The sequence below is a fragment of the Sinocyclocheilus rhinocerous genome, unplaced genomic scaffold, assembly GCF_001515625.1.
Source record: "Sinocyclocheilus rhinocerous isolate Xijiao unplaced genomic scaffold, SAMN03320098_v1.1 scaffold626, whole genome shotgun sequence".
Taxonomy (NCBI): Eukaryota; Metazoa; Chordata; class Actinopteri; order Cypriniformes; family Cyprinidae; genus Sinocyclocheilus; species Sinocyclocheilus rhinocerous.
Genome location: NW_015647437.1, coordinates 71,205 through 91,706, shown reverse-complemented (window position 1 = coordinate 91,706; position 20,502 = coordinate 71,205). Strand labels below are relative to the sequence as shown.

Genomic DNA, 20,502 nt, shown 5'->3' with positions numbered 1-20,502 from the left:
AAATACATACATGTTTAGAATGACATGAGAGTAAATGATGACAGAATTTTTATTTTTGGGTGAACTATCTCTTTAAGGAATGTACCTCTAGCGGAGTCTTTATAAGCAAACAGCTTTTTTTGCAAACAAACAATTAAACCTTTTCACTGAGTGATTAGCTTTGACTCTGCACTGATGGGTCATAAGGCACAATAAGACAAAACACACATCCTGCCTCTTGGAAAGCCCTCTTCATCTCCACCTAGTGGTAAAACATAATAAAGATTTATACACTATGACAAAAATTTAGTGTGTATAAATGTGCAACATTGATAATAGTAAGAAATGTTTCTTGGGCACCAGATCATGTGACATTACATTTTAAAATACATTAAACTAGTAAACAGTTATTTAATATTTCATATTATTACTGTTTCTGTATTTTTAATCCAAAAAAATTTAGCCTTGGTGAAAAATTTAAATTTTAAAAATCCTACCAATCCCACCAAACTCAAACATGTATATTCAAGTGTATATTTATGTTTGATATAATTTTGCATTCATAATGTCCAAATAAATGAAAAAAATTAAATTCTAAAACAAATACATTAAAATGGTTTACTGAGCAAAAATGTTGAAGTATGAATGTTGCCATAGAAATAATTTCCAATAGCACATGCTCTCTGAGTAGAATCTCTACAGTAGGTTGTTTCCCCCTAATTACGGTAATTCACACATAATGTAAATTAAATTAAAAACAAGTCAAAAGATCCACCGTACCAGCCGCTCAGGGTCCATACACAATCCAACCACAGCACCACCACTGCCAGGCAATTTGACTGCAGATCCAAACTACACAGACAACAAAGAATCATTCAGATGTGCTGCTTGTTTTCTGTAAGTCATATTACCTCTAATGCCATTAGTAAAGAAATTCATGGAATAACTCAAGGTATCAGTTATGAGAAATTTAAGAAATGATGGATGCATTGACGCATTTATTTACCACTCTCGCAAGCTGTACCATTTTGAGATTTCCAGGGCCCAAACAGTCGTCAGTATACACCGACCTGATGGACAAATTGCAACCTCAACAGTGGCATTTTTGGCAATTTATAAATTAAATTGTATTTTTTTTTAAATGCAGTCAAACTTCTGTTCAGCTTTGTATGAGAGTTTGATGGATGGACTATAGCATCATACCGCCGTAGCTCAAAGTTTTCATCCATGAGCTGTGCAAGTCTGGGCCAGTCTTTACACTGAAAGGCAGCCCTGCATACAGTAAGAAAAGCATCGTTTTCATTGACCACTCGTTATCCTGAATGAACAGTAAGGCTGATGATACACGGGGCAACTTTTTGAGCAATGTTGCCGTCAAAGGGCAACCAGGTGAGACACAGGGCCCACAACCAATCTTAAGTATCCAGGTAGAGATTTGTTGCCCATTTTCACTGGTAAAGTGCCCAAACAACATTGCTCAAAAAAAAGTTGCCTGGCAAAATTGCTCAAAAAGTTACCCCATGTATCATACAAGAGCTATTACAGCATGAAAAGTGTAACACAACAATTGCTGAAGAGCAAATGCTCAAAGATAAACCTACCTGGCTTGATCTGTGAGTTCAGCAAATGATTTCATAGCTTCAACAACAGCAGAATCACCTGTTCAGAAAGGAGACGACTTGTGAAAGGCATCATTTCTTTACAAATAGCACATAAACCAGGACATGAAGTAGAACTTACCGTTCAACCAGCACTGTCTAACATTACTGTGAATCCGTCCAGAATCACTTGGATCGCCCAAATAGGCTAGCCAGAACAAGGGAAGATCGCTCATGTCCAAGGGAATGTACTCTCCTATAGAAATTAATATTTTGACATATAGTGAAGCCTCTTAAAATTCAAGTTTCTATTGTTGTACAAACACAGTACCGTTTTCAACTTTAAAAATATTAAGTAATGTTTTTTGAGCAGCAGATCGGCATATTAGAATGATTTCTGAAGGATCATGTGACACTGAAGACTGGAATAATGGCAGGAATAAATTACATTTTAAAATATTTTCAAATAGAAAGCTTTCTTTCTTTCTTTCAAATAAATGCATCCCTGGTGAGCAGAAGACACTTCATTCCAATACATACAAAAGTCTACCAACCCCACACTTTTGAATGATGAACATCCCAGGTTTATATTCAATAATAAAAAATTTTATTTATATTGCCCAGAATAATATTTAGGTTCAAAATCAGTACCATAACCCCTCTCATCTATCAGCTGTTTGTTGAAGTCCATGTAAACCAAGCCTTCATAGACCTATTAGAAAGTTAATAGAGACAATCATGTTCCACACAGTGCATGTCAAATTGATGAGTCAAATTAATATGAATGTACATACCTGCACAACTCTATCCTGTAGACCAGCTGTGATGAACAGCTCATCAGTCTCTACATTGAGGATGAAGTTGGCTCTGATTGGTTTAGGAAGATCCTGTCCCAGGATAAAATTTAGCTAATAGTTTATATCAACATAAAAAAGTTCTAAATCAAACCACTGATTGGCAAATGCTGAACATACGTTGTCTGTGATGTTGTAGAACTTCATCAGGCACTTCAAGGTGGCAGACACAATCGCACTACACAGAAAACACCCAAAAGGTGATGTTACAATATTAACATTTAATCCGAATAACAGTGTTTCAAACCAAAAATCCACTTACAAGATCAAACACCAAGTGTACTGAAACTTGAATAATATCATACATTATGTTAGACTGTAAATCAAAAAGGGCATGAATGAGCTTGGGAGAAACTGACTGTTAATGTTCATTTAGGTTTGTAAGTCAATGTTCAACTCACCTACTGCCAGCTAAACCCTAAAAAGTCAAAAGAAACGTAGTACAAAGTTATTTCATCAAAATAAACTCTCAGAACTTCAACTCTAAATAAACAACTGCAAATAATATGAATAAGTCTCACCACTTGCCGAGGAATGTTTGTGTCATACTTGAGAGTAAAATTCTGCTTGGACAGGGCAATGCTGTTAGCATAAAAGAGGCATAAAATACACACAAGTCAGTGTCTTAACAGAAAAAGGTGAATTTTCATTTCATGCCAACTTATGTTTACAATTGTATTGCAGCATCTCACCCTTGTTCAGAGCAGAACTGGTAAAACTTTTTACAGGTGGCTTGTAGAAGTCTCAGACCTCCCAAATACCTGGAAGACAATTAAATAAATAGTATTAATTACAATCATTTTTGTTGTACCACAAACCTTCTGCAAACCATCTCCAAAGCAAAGCAATACAAATTTTGAGCAAAGACAAATGATTGGACAAACCCTTCTTTCCGGCTGATCTGAAAAAGATCCTGCAAGCTTCCGAATTCTGTGGGATCATTCAGAGGATGAGGTAGAAGGACCTTGATCAAATTAACGAGATAAGTGAAGAACAGTGCTTTCCTCGTGTCTTTGATTTCTTATCTTAATCTGTTCTTATTTACCAGAGTCTGGCTCTCCATGAGCGTGACCTCAGCCCAGAAGTTAGCGATGCTCATAGCAATGGTTTTCCCATTGAAACCATCAGAGGGGTTCCCCATGAGTCCAACCCTGTGAGTCAACACACAGACCCAAGTATAGTGATGAAAAGTAGGTTTTGTGGATACTAGCTAATGTATTCTGCCTGACCTGGCATATGAGCGGCATGTGATAGGTTTAGACGGGGACAACTGCTGCTTTGAAGAATAGTGTGCGAGCCATTTTGTGTAATCAGACAGACCCTGTAATAACAGATGTTAAAATTTATTAATTTGTATTTATATTAATACAAAATGTATGTATAGAATAATGTGGTATACACTATTGTTCAAACTTTTTTTAAATTTAATTCAAGGATGCAATAAATTCATCTAAAGTGTTATTTATATAATATTACAAAAGTTTTGTATTTCAAATAAATGCTGTCCTTTAGAACGTTCTATTCATCAAAGAATCCTGAAAAAAAAATGCATCGCATTTTCTACAAAAATATTAAGCAGCACATCTGCGTTCAATGTTGATGATGATAAATGTTTCTGAGCACCAAATCAGCATATTATGTTGATTATGTGACACAGGAGACTGGAGTCAAATGAAGACTTGATCAAAAAAAAAGCAGCTTTAGTGAGCATTAGAGACTTCTTTTAAAAACATATTAAAAAATCTCCCAAAAAGACTCCCAAGCTTATGTCACAAATCTATCATATAAAGTCAAATAAATATATAAAATTAACCCAAAATAATGCTACATTTGTACCCACCACTTGTCCAATTAGTTGAAATCCAGTTGGTAACTTCATCCCATAAACAGGAACTTTCTCCTCATTTATAAGCCATTCCTACAACCAGTAAACAATAAACATCTAAAGTCACACAAAACAAAGGCTTGATGCTTTACATTTTTAAATTCAAAGATAACTTAAACACTGACCCAAAACTTGCCAAAAGTTCTATCATTAACATCTGGGTGTTGAATGAGGAATTCAGAGATGTACGGTAAGGACTCTTTGCGCAGGCAGTAGAAAACCACACTGGCCAGACGAGAAGCAGTGATGCCCTCTTGAGGCTTCTCAAGGAATCGCATGACCCTGGTGACAACAGGTTTAGAGGCTTGTAGTGAATGCTTAAAGCAGGGTGTCCAATCCTTCTCCTGAAGGGCCACTGTCCTAAAGAGTTTAGCTCCAAAACCAATTAAACACACCTCAACCAAAGTAACCAAGGTCTTTAGAATTACTAGAATCTTCTAATTAGGTAAGCTGGAGCTAAACTCTGCAGAATCTTGGCCCTCCAGGACTAGGATAGGACACACCTGTCTTTAAAATTCTATTTAATTGTCACTTTGATTTTTAAATTACAACAATGTCTATGTGCATGCTTATGCTTACTTGTATACAGTACAAAACATAAATAGATATTTGTCTGAATTTCTCTGTCACTATTTTAGGTATGTTTATATTCAATGGTTATGTCTTATGTCTATTTTCTGTATTCATCTGTCTACCTGCCAACCTGCCTAAATGATTTTTTTTTTAAAGTAAAAGAAAGGAAGAATCTAATAAGCCTGGCTAGTTTTATAATATCAGAGGGTACTTCTCCCATCTGTCCACATATAAACATTTCTAATGTCTATTTTAGTTTTTTTTTAATAACAGTTGTCACTTTGCTAAGCTTAGCTAATGTTATAATATCATATCAGAGGGTATTTCTTCCATAAAAACTACAACAATGTGTCATGTCTCACCGATGGGTGTTTGGACACACTTCAACAATTCCTCTGGTGTAGCTCTTCTCTCCCGACTCCAGCTCATAATATATAGCAAGTTCTCCAGGCTGAAGTATCAAATATAGGTAATGAGAATTACAGTTGAGTAGGAATCAGACCAATTATTTCAACAAGGTAAACGAGTGGATGGAATAGTGATGAGTGAGAGTAAATACAGTTGCGTGTGTGCAGTACAGTAAATGTGGTAATTACAGGGTATGGCTCAAGTGGGAAAGTACAAATCAGTATGGACCTGGTTGGGTCACTATGTATGACATTTCACCCACTAGAATAAACTTGTAATAACACAATCAATAGGTTGAGTCTCTCTTACCTTAGATTTGAAAAAGCGAATGACTTGTGCAATATCAAAGTTCTGATCAGCACAAAGCATGTCTCCTGCAATCTACAAAATGTAATTTCACAACTTAAAACAATTTAAGATTTAAAAGAATAATAACCACAAAAAAACAAAATTACAATTAGCTGAAAATGTACTCACATTCAGGCCAAGATGTAGATAAGTTTGTTTCTTCATCAGAACAGACTTGGAGAAATTTAGCATTACATCACTTGCCACACCCTTGTATTTTGGCCAGAAGTAACTAAAATACAATCATGATGCATTTGTAAAAAACATATTTTCACTTTATAAGCCATTAATTGATAGACTGGAGTTGTGTGGATTACTTGTGGATGATATTTTATCAGCTATCTGGACTCTCATTCACTGTAGAGTAGGGGTTGAACGACTTCTGATTTTTTTTGAAGTCGACCCAGTGTTGACAATGCATTTCCGCGCTGAATGATTCTGTGCGCGTCATGTACGCGCTACTGTCTGTAGCCTATGTGTGTGCGTTACAGTGCAGCAGCGCATTAGATTAGAACGGCGATTAATTTACAATAAGCTGTACAATAAGCTGTTTAAAACGTGCATTCTCCCATTCAATTTCGAGCATCCAGTAATATAATCACACGTCTTGTGGAACGCTTTCAGAGTATGCATTTATTTGTTATTTTAACTGTTTGGAAACGGAGCGTAAATGTGGAAGTCCTTCAAAGATTTCTTATCCTGTTGTGCCCTCTATAGGACCAGCGACTAGTCGACGTCAAGCTTTAAGCGTCATGGCAGAGCATTGAAGTCGACTAGTCGATTAGTCGGTGCAACCCCTACTGTAGAGGATCCATTTGTGAGCAAGAGATTAAATGTTAAGTTTCTCCAAGTCAGTTCCGACGAAGAAACAAAATCATCTACATCTGGGATGGCCTGAGGGTGAGTACATTTTCAGCATTTTTTTTTTTTTGGTCCAATGGAATAGGTTCTGAAAAAAGCCCATACCACCATGATGTCATCTTGTAGCTGTCGGCTTCGGATGGCCAACTCAAGATCTGCGACAGCCCCAAGTCTGTCATCCAAAGTTGTGCTGCCATCATTCACAACATTCTCCACTGGAAAGTCATTTGCTGTTGCCCACCGTTCATAGTGCTTGTATCTGCATTGAATGCATTTTTGAACCAATGTACACTCTTAAGTAAGTTTAATGGGTGCTATAGTGTATCTTAAACATTCAAAAGAAACCATGCCTCCTGCCCTTATTTACACACAAACTGGTTGGCATAAATTACAAATGACAGCCAAATATGACTTACTTATCAGCATTTGTAACCAGATAGACTTCACTGAAGAGCTGGCGCCTAAGTGAGAGGGTAAATACTGTGTTGCATTAGTTTGCATGGAAAACACCTCCTACAAATATGCTAAAAGTGCAGAACAACAAATATAATGACTCACGTGTTGACTGTTTCCCACCAGAAATCCAATATTTTCTTTCCCCCCACTCCAGGTAACAGAGCTTTGGGCACACCGGTCAGATGAGCATACAGACCTGTAACATCACTCTTGCGATACAGCGACAAGTTTAGTGAAGCTCAGCATTTCATTGCAAACATATTCTTATCCATAGCACACTTTCTCCTTCTCTTTTCTTTCTTGTTTTGAATATAAATGTATAATGTGGCATTAATGCTACATGAGCGCTGGTTGCAAAATCATACAAAGTTAAAAAATCATAAGTTTTTGTAGCTCACATGAAAACGTTTATATTTTGATTTACCTTGATCTGTGTCTCTAAAATCGTGCCGTGCCCTGCAACTAAGAGTATGCAAATCATTGTTTTGGCTTATTATTTATTTGAAATGTCAAGTTTGGCAACGCGTACACATTTCATCACAGGGTCTGCGGAAAGTCCATAGTGCAACTAATCACACAGTAAAAACCTTGAACTGAATCGCGTCACCGGAAACCCTGCAAATCCTTAAAGAGACAGGCTTCTTTGTAATATGGCAAGCCGTTTTAACATTCAACTATTTAAACGAACCCGTATGTTTCTATACTAGATTTTTTTTTTTTAAATCTTAATCACTAGCAAGTATTCCAGTAGTGACTAGATAGTCATTTAATAGACACAAGAATTAATCTCAAATGTCACTAGTACTAATTAAAATTTTAACGTTAAAAAAGTTCAAATAGACACGTTAGTTTTAAGGAATAAATATTCAAACGGCCATAATGTTCATGCTAATAGAGGAAGGTCTAAAAGGCAGGTCCCTGCAGGCTGTCCTGCAGTGCTGCATGAGCCTTGATATTTCAGTCTTCAGTTGCCTGATAATTGCTATTAAACAAAAATAGAAAATAATATCTCCAGGAATGGGAGATTGTTTGTATATTTCTGTTAAATACTTAACATTTGGCAACTGAAAATCCTATTACAACATAGCAACACACTTGTGGATGCTGAGATGTTCAACAGATTCAGATCAGAATCTAGAGAATAGCGTAGTGGGAAAATATGTTATTTATTTCAGTACTCTGCATAGTGAAATCTACTATGACCATGTTGTGAATTGTCAATTAACAGGCAGTTATTTGACATGCTCATTATTCGGACAAATTAAGCTGAAAAACCTGAACTTCAAAAGTATGAAATATATGAAAATGCATTAATAACACAAAGATTTAACATGAATAATTTCCACAAAGTTTAGAAGTAACAGTACAAAATAAACAAATTTCTCTGACCTGTCCTGGTACATAAAAAAATGAATGCTAAATTACATGAAAGTACGGGGGACACAAAAAAGAAAAAGAAAATATGTACATAAGGCAAGATCCCAATGGAGAATCATCACCAGTTTGTTGAATACTGCATTATGTAAGTCCTGCATTGTTCAAGGTTGTTTAAAAACATCAGAAAATCAAATCTTCTGCACTGAATGTTTTTCGATCTAAATTTCCAAAACTCCAAAATCCTTTAAACTCTTCACTGGGGATCTGCACTTGCTGCTGCAACTATGCCATGCTGCCGGAGCTGGCTCCTCAAAATCTGATTCTTAGATTTCCAATCTTCCACCTTTAAAAAAACAACATGACAAAACAACAAAACAATCAATGAGAATAAAACCTCTACCTATGACTCATTTGGAGATTTAAATGAGCTTAAATCAATTACGTTTTTCTGTAAAATTACAACCAGGATCAAAATGATGATTCAAGTGAAAGTGAATTATTATATAGACCTAAATTATCATATTAATTTAATTTAGATAATTAAAGGGGCCCTATTATGCTCTTTTACAAAGTCTTGATTTTGCTTTGGGGGTATGCAGATCTTTTTTATGCTCAAACAGCAACATTACAGACTAAAGTTGAAAAAGTGAAAAAGCATAATAGGACCCCTTTAAAGTTATCCCTTATTGGTGCAACCAGTAAAATACCTCTTGCCGTAACAGCTGGTTATCCATCTTCAACCTGTCAAGGCTGTTCAGTTCATCTCCTAACCGGCTGTTACTTTGTCGCAGCTCTTGAATGTAATCGCAGGCCTTTGATAGGATCCCACCCTTACTCTGTAACACACACAACAGCAAAATTAGAAATAACCCAGTACTTCCTGTTGCTACAACTATAGTCACAATACTAACAAATACCTGTCCAGTTTTAGTGGAATCCATGGTGCAGTCTGGAATTGTTTTGGAGAGCTGAACAATCCAGTTGTTAATTTTGTCTCTACGTTTTCGCTCAACTGTAAAGTGGTTTGGAAATAATCACTTGCAAATAACTTACACAACTAACCAGAAGTAATTTCCAATTATCTTTCAGTTACCTTCATTGTGCTGAGCTCGCCTTTTCTCATCTCTTGAATTCCTTGGCCCCTCGGTCTTACTGCAAATATTTATAAAGTATGTTACAACAAATGTTTTTGTTCCTTGGGTTCATTTTGTTCCTACACTAATCCATTAATTCAGATATTCAGTCAAAAGTTCATTTAAATACACTGTACACTATAGGTCAAACATTTTAATTGATTTTTTTTATTATTCTGGTTTGAAAGAAGCCTCTTATGCTCACAAAGCTGCATTTATTTGATTAAAATTACAGAAAAAAAAGTATTTTATAATATTATTACAATTTAAAATAACTTTCAGCAACCACCACTCCAGTCCTCAGTGTCACATGATCCTTCAGAAATCATTCTAATATGCTGATTTGGTGCTCACTTATCAATTATGATTGGTACTCAATTATTAATAATGGTCCTTATTATTATCAGTGTTGAGAATAGTTTTTGCTGCTTAATATTTTTGTGAAAATCAGGATAGATTTTGTTTCAAGATTCTTCAATGAATAGAAAATTCAAAGCATTTATCTGAAACAGAAATCTTTTGTAATGTTATAAATGTGTTTACTGTCACTTTTGATCAATTTGATGCATCCTTAACTGAAAAAATATATATATACTTTTTTCTTTTTTTATATAATTTTCTTTTATCTATCTTACCTCAAAGCTTTGAATGGTTGTGTTATCACGGTTTCCAAAAAAATATTAAGCAGCACAACTATTTTCATCATTGATAATAAGAAGAAATGTGTCTAGAGCAGCAAATTTAGTATCTTAGAATGATTTCTGAAGGATCATGTGACACTGAAGACTGGAGTAATGATGCTGAAAATTCAGCTTTGCCATCACAGGAATAAATTACATTTTAAAATATATTATACTAGGAAGCAGTTTAATCAAATAAATGTAGCCTTGTTGAGCACAAGATAATTTTTCAAAACATACAAAAAATATGAATTATTCCATACTTTTGACTGGCAGTTTTTACAGTTTAATATAAAATAATAACACGGCATAATTATACCAACATCAAAATAATAAATTGAGTCCATTATTTTTAATAAATTTTTATTACTGTTTGTGGTCACTAAAAAAAGAATGCAAATAAAGAAAGCAAAACAGCAATAACTAAATAGAGAAATGTATTAAACGAGGCTGGAAGAAGCAACATTACGCATTGTAAGGTTGTGTACGAGGTGCAATAGACCTCTGGTTGGCTCCAGTAAGGACCTCCTGCGGGGACATCATAACATACAACTGACCTAAAACAAGAGCAAAAAAACAAATAAACATAAAAACCCAGGCTGTTTTGCAACAGAAGTGATGTACCGTTGTGTATTCATGTACATAATATCAATTGAAATGCATCATTTATGCTAAAAAAATGTTTGATGATGTACCTGCAGGAGCACTTTGACTAAGCAGAGCATCTGAGGCCTGAACACCAGTCACCATGGTGCCGGCCGCTGCGTCTGAGATAGTAGCAGGATAGTATGTGTAATGGGTTTCTGTGCCATCGCCCTCCAAGCCTTCTGACTGAGAAAAAACAGCCTGAAAAACATATTTAAATAATATTAAAATTAAATGTAATTAGGTTAAATTCTATTCATCTATGTCAGGTGAAGCAATTTTGCACCTGAGTAAGAGGCTGTGTTGTAGCAGGAAACCCAGTCACTACACTAACAGCTGTTGCACTGTCAGTTTGAGCTTCCAGCTGTCCATCTGCGACTTGGATTACGCGATACGTAACCTGAGGAAAATTAAGAGAAGTTATGTTATGCAATACAATCTTACACCTGTCTGTAGAAGCTACATAAAGTGAAAAAAAAGAGATCACTGCTACATTTTTCTTGAGTCGTCATCAGAAAGAACAATCTATGGGAACAATTTAGGTTGGTTTAAACCTGGTATTAACATCTGTCTGGAATGGACAGCACTAAATAATATTGTGAAATTGTTCTCCATTGTCATCACCAGGTGTAAACTGGGCCTAAGTTCTCACTCAGGTTTGAATGTAACCCTTCCTCCTACCTGCCCTGAGGGAGGGTACAGCTCCCCTACCTGCCCCCCAGCTCCCTCAGTCTTGAAGAGGTATTTAATCGGCTGCTCCGAGGAGAACGTAGAAGCAGACTGAATAGTTGTGATTGCTGATGGGTCCTCTGCAGTAGCAACTGCCCCTGAGAGAGAGAGAGAGAAAAAACCCCCCCACACACATCAATTCTCAAAACGTATTTAAAACTAAACTTGCATTACTGCATCATGCTTAATTTTATAATACCTCCTTCAATGTCTGGAACATTGACATCAGGTTCAGAACTTTTCTGTTGTCTAAAAACACAACATTTTACATTGTTGAATATGTAGTTAAAATGGTGGTATTACAAATTGTATAGTTCAAACATTTAGTTATTTGCTACAAACCCTTTCATATCCACTGTCAGTATGTAACAGGTAAAATGTGCCTTCACTCCCAGTAGCCTGATCAAACCTGTACAGGATCCAACAGAGGAAACCAACAATATAAACGTTAACATGAAAATACTTGTGGAAAATGTGTGTGTGGGTACTTCATAAAATACACATAATAAAAGTTATTAACAGAACTGGCCAACAGGAGTCACTCCTTACATTAACACCGGATGTGTATTACACGATAAATATTTTAAAATAAATAAATATTATATTAGATGCACAAGAATAACTAAATTGTGCATACAAAATGATTTATAATGAATACAAATGGAGATTATATTTGATTAAGTTGAAAGGATAGCTAGCTAGCTAACTTACCAGTGCTATCTTGCAAGCTTAGACAAAAAAAGAAAAACATTTTTTAAATGCGCCGCGTACACGAATAAATAACTTGCATCTACATATAGCCATAATAAATTTGGTGTTTAAATAAGCAAAAGAAATATGTGAATTCATTTATATCTCACCGTTTACTGTTGTTGAGCCGTCTTGTTTACAACAGGAGCAACCGGAGCGGTTTTCTGCGCATGCGCACAGAGTCGACTCCAATAGGACATCACTATGGATTGGCACTAGTGATGTGTCGTTCGCGAACGAGCCGGCTCTAAGAGCCGATTCTTGTAGAAGAGCCGACTCCCGTCGGGGAGAGCCGAATCTTCAGCCGGAGCCTTCTATTTTAACCCAATTTAGCAATTGTGAATGGTTTGTGTGTTGGTAAGAAATTTTTTTAATCAGTGTTTTCATAAAAGCATTATTTTAATGCATTTTTTCATTACAAAAACAAAAATTCACATGCGGCTAATCACATGGGAGGATAGACTAGGATGTGAAAGAAGGAAGGGGGACACACGCTCCGAAGATAGCGAGTGTAGTGGTAAAGGCCTGGTACACAGAGCGACACGGAGAGGCGAGGGATCCGGATTTAAAAGCAAGCGCGTTGGTTAAGGTAGGAAGACTGCATTGTTGCAACATCGGTCCACCTCAGAGAGAATCTTCTCAAAAACAGGACAAATAATCACAGAGAGGAGAAATCGCATCAGCACATCCAAGCTGAGGCATCTGATATTTCTGAATGCCAACCTACACTAAAGACTAAAGTGGTTTAAAGGGGTCATATGATGCTGCTAAAAAGAACATTATTTTGTGTATTTGGTGTAATGAAATGTGCTTATGCGGTTTAAGGTTCAAAAAACACATTATTTTTTTCCACATACTGTATATTATTGTTTCTCCTCTATGCCCCGCCATTTTTTTACAAAGCTCATCGGTCTGAAAAGCGAGGTGTGCTCTGATTGGCCAGCTATCCAGTGCGTTGTGATTGGCCGAATACCTCAAACGTGTGACGCAAATGTTATGGCCCTTACCATATTGTGATGCCGTGTCCCGGCCGGAGCGACGTGACAAAAACATTAAAACCCATTATAAACGAGGCATTTGTTGCATCCAGTGGGGACATAATTACAGATTATAATGACATATACTGTCTTTTTACGCGTTGCGTTGCATCGCGCCGCGTAAACATAAAACCATGTCTGAATTTGACTCTTAACTTTTATAAAGAATATCTCTTTGGATTTGAGACTTTAGTCTTTGCAACTTTACAGATCTTCTTTATGCACCAAGAGCTTGTAACACTCCAAAGAGAAAGGAAAAATTGAAATCGCATCATATGGCCCCTTTAATGTTAAGACTTTTGCATTTATTTATTTGATTTGTTTGCTGTGGTTTTGTGTTCAATTGTTCAATTAAAGTTTTATTAAAATGTTAAATAATAGTAACTGTATTTTTTTTTGTAACGAAAAAATGAGGCTATTATAAAAACACTGAATAAAAAATTGCTTACCAACACACAAACCATTCAAAATAGCTAAATTGGGCTAAAATAGAAGGCTCCGAGTGAGACTAAATGACGAGCCATTTGGGAGCCGTAAGAGCCGGCTCTTCTAAGGGCGCCGAGCCAAAAGAGCCGAATCTTTGAAAAGAGCCGGACTTCCCATCACTAATTGGCACTTGCCTTGGCCGTAGTAGTATCATCAGGGTTTTACGGAAGTTGGAACGTGAACTTTATGGAGAAGGGTCTGTCTGTGGACTGCAAGACAGGGGCGTAACTTGAAAACGTGTTTTTACAGCAAAATCACAAATATGCTATATTATGTAGGTCACAGACAGGGTTTAGATTAAGCCGGTATTAGGCCATAGTTCAATTCGGATATTTAAGTAGCTTTTATAAACGTGCCTTGGATAAAAACACTACTGATGTGCATCTTGAGACAAATTTTTTTTTTTAAAAATCAGCCAGTTCAAGTTGCTTTCAGTTAAAACAGCCCAGACATGCATTTTAGTCTGGGACTAGTCTTGACCAGCCTTGTCTGTGAAACCGGGGGATAGCGTCTTTACACCTTTTGCTTATATATTGCTTACTTTACACCTTAGTTTTAATAGATTATTAACTCAATAAACAATACCACTGTATGAAAATAACTTACACACTTAAATTTGAACGGTTATTTCGGAACAAAAAAAATTCTCACCGTTGTCTCTATACAAGCGGCCATCTTGCCAACAACATCTCGTTTTGACATCTCGCGTGGTTCTGTGTGATTTGGACAACTTCAAGTTACGCCTCCTTGTTCAAGTTACGCCCCTGTCTTGCAGTCTGCAGACAGACACACTTGACTTTATGCATCATTTTCTGTAACTTTAATTCATTCGCCGCCTTTTGTTAAGTTTTAGAAAGTGGAATGTTTAAACTTGTGAAGGTTTGAATTAAGCAACTTTAAGCGTATAATGTGTCGTCTTATAAAACAAGCATGACTTTTTATAAAGCCGTTTCGTTCCAGATAGCAGTGGTAGCGGCCTGGGTTCGATCCAATGGCGGGAGAGCTGACTAACGTAATGTTATGTAGGGAGTACGTTTGTTTGAGTCCAAATCTGAGTGTCGTCTTCGTTGTCAAATGTAGCCTATGTCTGAAGAAAACGCTAGACGGCTCTGGGGGTTCGATCCCTCCTCGTCTTCAGAAAAATCCAAATAAAGTAACCGCTGAGCTATGCCAGCGCAGACAACACTCATTTCGTGTTATATGGAAATCACATGAAAACATTTTATGATGTTCTTTTTACTGTTTATCAAATAACGATTATTTATAGTTTACAGTGTGTTCATAATTATGCAAGCACATTTTACCAATTCCAAACAACGTCAGTCTTAATAACTACTATTAATTTTGTATTTAATCATTTATAAGTGATATATAATTGTCCATGAAGTCTGGAAGTGAAACTCCTTATTTTCAGGTGTGCATAATTATTAAGCAGGTTTTCTTTTACATATAAAAATTAGCCAAAAAAGAGATTGACCTCAGATTGAAAAGTCAAAAATTATTAAATGCCCATGAGAAGGATGCAATACTAGAATTTGCTAATTTAAGGCATGACCATTGGACAGGGAAATGCTCTTTGAGTCAGCAGGGTCAGAAAAAATCTGTTAGACAAGAAAAGGCACATGTTAACTGCAAAAGAATTAAGAATAAATGTAAAGAATTAGGTGTGAAACCATCAGGAACCATTTAGTCTCCAACACCACCATTTTCCAGAACTGCAACCTACCTGGAGTCTCCAAAAGTACAAGGTGTCAGGTTCTCAGAGACATTGCTTGGGTCAAAAATTCTAAAAAATTATCCTCACTTAGTTAAGAATAACATGTTGAAGTGTTGTGAAATTCATGAAGACTGATTTTTATATGCTATAGTTGGGAGTGACTCTTGAAGGACTAGCACCACGTCCTCTTGTACCACTGTTTGAAGAATTTATCTTCAAGAATCTGGCAGTAAGTTTTGTGAGTTAATTTTTAGTCGATCTCCTGTCCTGAAAAGTCTGTCTTGCTAAGATGGGCTAAAAATGAACTCCCAAAACTTACTGCCAGATTCTTATAGATTCTTCAAACAGTGGTACAAGATGATGTGTTGCTGGTCATTCAAGAATCACTCTCATCTTATCTGTCTATAAAGCCTATAAAATGTATAGGCTTTATATATTTTCATGTATTTTACTACACTTCAGCATGTGATTCTTACTAAGTGAGGGTCATTTTTTATGATTCTTTTCCTAACCTAAGTCTCAGAGAACCTGACCCCTTGTACTTCTGGAGAGTCCAGGTAGGTTGCAGTTTTAGAAAAAGGTAGTGCTGGCTGGAGACTCCAGAGCAACAACACATACGTTTCTTTACTTTACATAGTGTTTATTTTGGGGAAAACTGCTAACAATATAGTTCCAAATCCAAAAATGTCATTTTCATGACAAAATGCTAAACATGATACATAATTTGAGATGTGGTGACAGTGTGACATACATTAGGCCTATATGTTTATGGCTTTCAGGAAAAAACAACAACAACAACAACACACACACACACACACACACACACACACAATTGTCTCATGATGCATGCATACACTGTTGAACATTATTAGTATATGAAACTATAAGAGTGTTAAAAGTGTGCTTTTAGACACAGGACAAAATGCCCATAGTTGAAGAAACACCAATAAAGGCTTGTTGTAAATTGTTATCACCTTACTTTTCCTGTAAGAGCGGGTGCAGCCATTTGTAACTTTAATGGGTCTGGCTTCCGGTCTCAGCTGCATCCAGCTATTTTTAGCTGTACAAAACAGCTTGTTTTGCTGCTTTATATTGCAAATTGGTGTGTCTGATCGCTGTATTATCTTAATTATGAACAAAATGGTTTGTACCAACAGTTTTACCGCTTACTGCATGTTGTTATTCTTCTCATTATTTCCCTATAGCGGCTAATGAACCAGAAGTCTCACCCATAGGCTTACTTCTGCATTGAAGAATAAGTTGGATAGCTACTAAACAGATTTAACCCTTAATGGTTGTGTTCCTAATAAGTTTAAGTCTAATTTGCTTCACACTATTTAATCTGTTATGTGAGTTCATGTCATTTATTTTCCATTCCACAATGTTTCCTATACCTGTGAGTAGGTTTTGAGTAGAGAAGGATGTTTGATTTTACAAGTATGATTTTACAAACTTTACAAGTTTCTTGGAAGAAAATAAATGCTATTAACCACAGCAATTTGGAGACATGTAGTAATGGTCCACTTCCAGGGCAGTCCTTTGGTCGCTCTGAAAAAAAGATGCTTAATCTGTTAAAGGGTGGAGGAACTGATGTAAAAAGACAGAAAGAAAGAAAGAATGCAAAATTCTGAACTCAACAAACTAGATAAACAGTATTTTGACAGAATATAGCTACGACATTTGCCACAAAATGCCCATGTTTTTACATGTTTTACAAAAACATTCCAACTATATTAACCATTATTTATTGGTCGAGATTAAGTTTTAAGAAACTGACACTAACTTTTCCCAGTGTATTTCACAATGAGTGTCTTCTCTTCTTCACTTGTTCTCCGTGACAGAGCGCATACGTAAGTCTTGGTCTGGTTATGGTAAATCTTGGCATGATCTTTGATAATAAGTCGACATACTTCAGATGTAGCATAGAATGAAACATCGCTGTTTACCATTGCCTGAGCTGGCAATTAGTGTCTCACCATCATAAAGGTTGCAGTAAAAGGATGTGTTGGCACAAGGTGGGTAGTAACAATCAACTGTTAGGCTTTGGTTTTTGTTGACACAGGCTGTGAGTGCTCCAAAATCTGGTTTCTTTTGGGAATAGACAGCTGAGGAAGAAAATAATCATTCTTATGTATTGTATTTTGATTTGAATGTGCATTAACGTAAATAACAGTGCTCTCCTAATAGTAAAATAGTGTTATAGTTCCTTGAAAGTGTGTAAAATGATTCAGAATTTTTTTTTTTTAATTATAAACATTATGTGTATAGAGACCATGGGTGATTTAAAAACTTTCATCTTGAAGATGAAAAAAGTGTAACTTTAATCAAATCACTTTAAACTTAAAGGCCTATATGAGATTTGTGTTTGAAACTTACCCGAGAACAAGAGGATGACAACAATCATTTCTAGATTCCAGTGGCTCTCTGTGTGAAGCAATAAAAACAAACCAGCTAAAACAAAAATAGAATTTCATTTCATAAATATGGAACTGTTTTTTTTTTTCAACAGATGTTTATATTTATAGAGGATTTTCTCTCACACCAAGAGTCAAGAATAAGAATTAAAATATCAATTATAATATCAATTATTTAGTCTTTAAAGTCACAAATGGTACTCAAATAAAACAAACTAATAAAAATAAACGCATTAAAGTCATCCGTTGACACAGACAGGAAACTGGCATCTACAAATTTGAGCTATTATACAGATAGCTGACAGGTTGACAGGATCAACAGTTTGAAGACTGTAAAAGATTCATAACAGAAAACAATTCAAAAGCTCTTACCTTTGATCATTGTTACTTGAATGTATTTGCGTTTTGTGTGAATAATCCTTCTGTTAACTATTTGAAATTGAGAGAAACATCTAATGTTGTGGGCCGGGTTCAAATGAGAGAAATCGATGGGAATGTGCTTTTGCTGGGCTTCTATAGCATTCATTTGTGTGTGTGCAGAGGGCTTTAATGCATTTCCAGATGAAGACAATTACATAATACAACAAGGAAACTATTACTCAGAAAAAAACAATCTTTCTATTTTTTAAATTATTACTATATACTAGCATCTAACAGCCTACAATATATCACCCTTTATTTTTTCTTAAATCATAAAAAATATTATTTTCAGAGAGAACCACAGCCTTCCCATATCACAGTCCATCAGTGTGCCTTTTACATGTGCTAAAACATCATGAATTATAAATGGAACTAACAGAGATATCAATTTCCAGGAGATGTTATCACAACTTTGCTTTGATACATTTCTCAGATCATAATTGAAATTCTCAGAACTACTTGTTTAACCTTCGTATCATCTAGTCCAGGGCTGTCCAAACTCGGTCCTGGAGGGCCGGTGTCCTGCAGAGTTTAGCTCCAACTTGCCTCAACACACCTGACTGGAAGTTTCTATGCCTAGTAAGAGCTTGATTAGCTGGTTCAGGTGTGCTTAATTAGGGTTGGAGCTAAACTCTGCAGTACAGTGGCCCTCCAGGACCGAAGTCACCCAGCCATGCAATAGAAGCACACAAAATCCTCACCTACTTATTGTGGATGGCAGTGTCCTGTGATTTATGGTGATTTCACCAAGTGCCACATGATCCTGGATCAACACAGGGATGTACCAGTCACATTGTGTCCTTACCAGACACGGAGTATTAAAGTGACAAGTGATGAAAGGTCTTTATCTTCTTACTTTAATCTTTATCTTCAATTCAAATCTGAGGTATTTTCCTAACCAGCCACGACTGTGACAAGAGAAAGGAACATTTGACGATTGCTTAAAGCAGTGATCTTCACTATTTTTTTCACGAGAGCCGCACTTATAGGACAAAGTTAATAGGAGAGCCACTTTTACTGCAAAGTATGAAAAGTTACATCCAGTCATAAATAGCATGTCTGCTTCTCAATCTGTCATCCCTGAACATACAATATGCAATGCAATACAAAGGGGGTTATTTTTAAAAGTTATTTTTTAAAGTTATTTATTTAAAGTTATTTGCTTCTACATTAGCCCATCATGTATCAAACCATAAGAGCACATTCGGCGTTAAGAGCTGGAAAGATTGCCAAAACAACTCCGCAGTGAGTCAATGTCATGGACGTAAGGGCAGAGCAAGTTTAAATATCTTTCTAGTCTATATTTCCATCTTGTAATTCCCCTGTTTTGGGTATTTTTAAAATATTAATTATTTATAATAGAGCAGACACTGACTGTTGTTCATGTATTTATGTTCTCATTTAGCGAGACAGCAGACGCTGAAAACACTGCACACTTCAGTATGTGTGTAGTAAATGAAACCACGCGTCTGTGCCATTCATTCATAAAGAGACATGCAGGATTCATATTTAAATGTTATTTTTGCAGCTTAAAATTTACAGATACCAGTCAATATTGCGATTTGATTTAAGTGTAATGACCTACTTTTGATTTATTCACCCAAACTTTGACAAATTCCGTGACATTCCGCGTTATACAGTAAATTCTGTTTTTATGACTGGATTCCGCAATTCCGTCCGCGTTTTCCGCATCGCAGAAATCATAGGGCCATAATTATAATGTGTTCTATTGTCTTTTGTCGCGTCACACCACGACGCTTGTGTCCAGTGTAGACACGGTGTGAGTTTTTATAATGGCTTAGACATAGTCCTGCTTGTTTTTAATGTTTTTATTAAATATCTGTATTGATCATATCATCGCATTATTTACTGCCATCTGCCATGCGAGCCACACATCAAAGCTTGGCGAGCCGCATGAGGCTCGCGAGCCGCGCAATGAGTAACACTGCTCTAGGGTGAGGGGAGCACTACTAAGTAGGGTTGTGACGGTGAGGAAATTTTCTCACCGGTTAATCGATGTGTGACAACACCGGTAATACCGGTATCACCGTTGGGGCGGGGGCGTTCCCTCTTTTCCTCGCTTTCCTTCGCTTTTAAATAGCTTGTAAAAGCGCCGTGCGCATTTTACTTTCACTTTTGAATTAGCGGCAGT

General features: G+C 36.3%; 2 protein-coding genes and 1 long non-coding RNA gene across 7 annotated transcripts; all 3 read right to left on the bottom strand.

Moving 5' to 3' along the window:
• Nucleotides 1–49: 49 nt before the first annotated feature.
• On the bottom strand, nt 50–7,631 carry LOC107709108 (glucuronokinase 1-like). Of its 2 annotated transcripts, none has more exons than XM_016513515.1 (23): nt 7,387–7,631; nt 7,065–7,171; nt 6,923–6,967; nt 6,612–6,765; nt 5,607–5,678; nt 5,252–5,340; nt 4,442–4,598; nt 4,272–4,349; nt 3,661–3,752; nt 3,477–3,582; nt 3,316–3,395; nt 3,124–3,192; nt 2,953–3,013; nt 2,833–2,849; nt 2,552–2,609; nt 2,372–2,464; nt 2,229–2,289; nt 1,720–1,833; nt 1,581–1,638; nt 1,183–1,251; nt 986–1,049; nt 760–831; nt 50–241 (listed from the first exon to the last, which is right to left on the bottom strand). In XM_016513515.1, exons 1-23 carry the CDS (start codon nt 7,441–7,443, stop codon nt 155–157), a joined length of 1,860 nt encoding a protein of 619 aa, XP_016369001.1. In that variant the 5' UTR covers nt 7,444–7,631; the 3' UTR covers nt 50–154. The 2 variants fall into 2 exon arrangements, with proteins under 2 accessions (XP_016369001.1, XP_016369002.1); XM_016513516.1 differs by having other exon boundaries at nt 165–241; nt 1,133–1,251.
• Nucleotides 7,632–8,558: 927 nt separating this feature from the next.
• Nucleotides 8,559–12,461, bottom strand: LOC107709107 (upstream stimulatory factor 1-like). Of its 4 annotated transcripts, XM_016513511.1 has the most exons (12): nt 12,387–12,461; nt 12,238–12,254; nt 11,869–11,935; nt 11,726–11,775; nt 11,479–11,624; nt 11,084–11,197; nt 10,848–10,998; nt 10,622–10,709; nt 9,433–9,491; nt 9,257–9,351; nt 9,047–9,175; nt 8,559–8,682 (listed from the first exon to the last, which is right to left on the bottom strand). In XM_016513511.1, exons 3-12 carry the CDS (start codon nt 11,874–11,876, stop codon nt 8,593–8,595), a joined length of 930 nt encoding a protein of 309 aa, XP_016368997.1. In that variant the 5' UTR covers nt 11,877–11,935; nt 12,238–12,254; nt 12,387–12,461; the 3' UTR covers nt 8,559–8,592. The 4 variants fall into 4 exon arrangements, with proteins under 4 accessions (XP_016368997.1, XP_016368996.1, XP_016368998.1 ...); XM_016513510.1 differs by lacking the exon at nt 12,238–12,254 and having other exon boundaries at nt 12,387–12,457; XM_016513512.1 differs by lacking the exon at nt 12,238–12,254 and having other exon boundaries at nt 11,509–11,624; nt 12,387–12,457.
• A 4,573-nt stretch (nt 12,462–17,034) lies between these two features.
• LOC107709105 (uncharacterized) lies at nt 17,035–17,937 on the bottom strand. The gene is made up of 4 exons (XR_001636440.1): nt 17,893–17,937; nt 17,493–17,621; nt 17,300–17,404; nt 17,035–17,064 (listed from the first exon to the last, which is right to left on the bottom strand). It is a non-coding gene; the product is annotated as an uncharacterized LOC107709105 (long non-coding RNA).
• Between the last annotated feature and the right edge of the window lie 2,565 nt (nt 17,938–20,502).